A 3,099-nucleotide genomic window follows, 5' to 3' on the forward strand; every position below is an offset into this window, starting at 1 on the left:
GCCGTGGTGATCGACCTGGGACAGGCGTTCACCAAGTGAGTGCCCTCGGGCCTGTCGTCACAGAGCCGAGCGCTGCTGTCGGGATTTGGGGTGCTCGGTGTGGGCGCGGGAAGGCCCAGGGAGACCTCAGAGCCTGAAGGGGCTCCTGGAGAGCTGCGGAGGGACCTGGGCTGAGGGCAGGGAGGGACAGCGCGGTGGGAATGGGTTCACACTGCTAGAGGGCAGGGACGGATGGGATGTTGGGGAGGAATTCTCCCCTGTGAGCGTGCTGAGGTTCTGAGATGGATCTAGAGGAGCTGCAGCTGCTCCATCCCCGGGGGTGGTCCAGGCCGGGTTGGATGGGGCTTGGAGCAACCTGGGCTGATGGAAGGTGTCCCTGCCCAGGGAACAGGATTGTAACAATACAGTCTTTAATGTCCTTTCCGACCCAGACCTTTCTGGGATTCTGTGAATAATTATATGGTTCCTCCCCCCCTTCTGTGTTGTTCTGTGTGGTGCAGAGCTGACAATAACATTTGGCTTGTTAGTCTCCTGTTTTACAACCTATAAATTGAGATTGAAGCAAGAATCACTCAGTATTTATTTAGTAATTATTATTTAGTATTTATTTAGTGATTGCCCACGTATGTGGTAGATCACCCAACCCTGATAGTGTTCACAGCCAGGTTGGCTAAAGCCTTGAGCAACCTGCTCTGGTGGGAGGTGTCCCTGCCCAGGGCAGGGGGTTGGAGCTGGATGATCTTTAAAGTCCATTCCAACTCCTAAAATTCTATGATTCTATGATTAACTCATCTTGTGGGACAAAAATGTAGCTGTGCCTCTGCCTGCCCTGTGCCAAAACACCCTGTTGTGTTCCAAAGCCCCAACTCCCACCTTGTGTCCCTTGTGGCAACGGGGCAGTTTGAGCCCTTTTAAACTTATATCTGGCCTAAACACTCAGGAAATGCTCTCTGGGTTCAGTGCCCTGTTTATTATTGTCTTAAAACAAAAGCCTCCATTCAGCTCTGTGCTGCTCTTCCAGGGCCAGACCCACACCCGTGGCTGTGTCCATGTGGATGTGTTTCCCTGCTGGAAGCCCCGAGGAGTTCTCTGGTTGCCAGGAGAGGCAGGAATCACAAGAACAAGGTTTATTGCCCAAGGTTGTTTTGGTATTAAGTTGTACTTGTCTTTCAGACCAGCAGCAGGTTTTGTTACCCAGGAATCAGGGGCTTTAACAGAGCCTTCGTGGATAGGAACAAATGATTTCATGAGTGGCTTTTTGTGGGTTAATGTTGTGTGGCCAATTGGAAGCTTTGCCAGAACTTGGGGGGTGGGTGAGGTTTTATCTCCTGGGCATTCTTAAGCCAATAAAATGCTCTCATGGAAACGTTTTTCCCCTGAAAAGTGTCTGTTTAGAGTGTTTCCAGCCTTCACTTCCAGCTTTTCTTGGGGTTGTTCAACCTGGAGAGAGAAGGTCCAGGGAGACCTTAGAGCCATTTCCAGTGCCTAAATTGGCTCTAAGAGAGCTGGAGAGGGACTTGGGACAAGGGCATGGAGTGACAGGACAAGAGGGAATTGCTTCCCCCGAGAGAGGGCAGGTTTAGATCGGTAGAAGATACCACAGCTTGATTATATGTGGGATATCTGTCCTTTTCCAAACAAGACTGAAATTAGCCAGAAGTTTTCAGGCTGACAGGTGAGGAAAACTGCCTGTAGACCCTGGAACTGCACAGTGCTGTGTTTGGGAGACCAAAGGAAAAATTAAATGCTGTATTATGACTGGTTTAAGATTATCTTTTTCTGAAATTATCTGACACTTTGACAGTTGCCAAACACCAAAATAAAGTATTAATTGACTTTTTCCATTAAAAGGGCTCCAAGTCTAGCAGCTTTATAGTCTTCTACTGTGAGGTTTATACTTCCTGGAGGTGGCAGGAGTGAAACAACTGTCAAGCACTGAGCTGGTTAAAATAAATCTTGATTTTCTTTTGGTTTTAATTCCCTTTCTTCAATCCATGGTTGCTGCGTGCTTTAGGAAGACCAGGTGGCTTCCTCAGAAGTTCATTTTGGGGTTGCTGCTGGTTTTATCCTGTTGCATCTCAGTTGGGAGCAGAGCCATGATGTTTTGTCAGGAGAGCTGGAGCAGGAACCAGGCACCTTGAGGCACCTAAAATCACCAGGATCCTTGTGGAGGGAATGCATGTCAAAGCTGGAAATAGGGATAAAGGATCAGTGGGATGTTGCTGGTCAGAAGTGAACCACCCACAGCAGCTGTGTGATAGTGATTATCATGTCTGTGTCTTTTTCTTCTAATTAAAGATACAGAAAATGAGGATTTAATGAGGATATAACTGTACTGAGCTGCTCAGTGGGAAGCAGGAGAACCATCAGGATTGAGCTCTGCAGTGCTGACAGAAGTGAAGAAGAGTTGTATTGTTTAATGCACCTGAGAGGGAATCAATTAAAAAAAAGATATAAAATCTTTTTTTATCTTTCTAATCCATCTTTAAATCTGTCTGTAAATGGCCAGACAGGAAAGTTATGTGCAGAGGCCTCATGGCAGTCACAGAAACCTCCCTAATTAATCACTTTTTGATGAATCCTAAACCAGTATGTTAAATAGTGACTTCGGATAAAATGTTTTCCACATTTTCTTCTAGGTGTGGCTTTGCAGGCGAAACAGGACCAAGATGCATCATCCCTAGTGAAATAAAGAAACATGGTGTCTCAAAGGTGAACTGTTTTGCCTCAACTGCTTTACAGTGTTTGGTGTGTTATGGGGTAGAAAGAATTTGCAGATTTTCTGTCCATCCTAAGCTATTTTTCATTGTCTGAATAAAATATTCTGAAATGTTACTCTGTTTTTCAATTGCTTCTACTGAGATTGTGACTAGATACATGCAAGTGATGGCAATGCTGATGCTAATTACTGCTCATCACCCACAGAACTTGCATTTGGGGCACTTATTGGTAGATTTATTTGCCTAGTTATGCTTTTTCCTTTCAGGAGAGGGTGGAAACTTTGGAAAACTAATGCTGAGATAAGTTACCAAATTAAAACGTGAATAAACTATGGGTTTATTTATAGGGTGAGTTTATGAGAGACATTTTTAAAGCAAA

The 3,099-nt window shown here is 45.3% G+C and overlaps 1 protein-coding gene across 1 annotated transcript in view; it reads left to right on the plus strand.

Moving 5' to 3' along the window:
• Positions 1-3: 3 nt before the first annotated feature.
• The window catches only part of ACTR10 (actin-related protein 10 homolog (S. cerevisiae)), a gene marked incomplete at both ends in the record, with an annotated part of 10,794 nt that continues 7,698 nt past the window's right edge, over positions 4-3,099 (plus strand). The window contains 2 exons of the mRNA XM_009077936.1: positions 4-35; positions 2,640-2,712. Coding sequence (XP_009076184.1) covers positions 4-35; positions 2,640-2,712 — 105 coding nt within the window. The remainder of the gene's footprint in view (positions 36-2,639; positions 2,713-3,099) is intronic.

Source organism: Acanthisitta chloris, unplaced genomic scaffold, assembly GCF_000695815.1.
Source record: "Acanthisitta chloris isolate BGI_N310 unplaced genomic scaffold, ASM69581v1 scaffold12887, whole genome shotgun sequence".
Lineage (NCBI taxonomy): Eukaryota > Metazoa > Chordata > Aves > Passeriformes > Acanthisittidae > Acanthisitta > Acanthisitta chloris.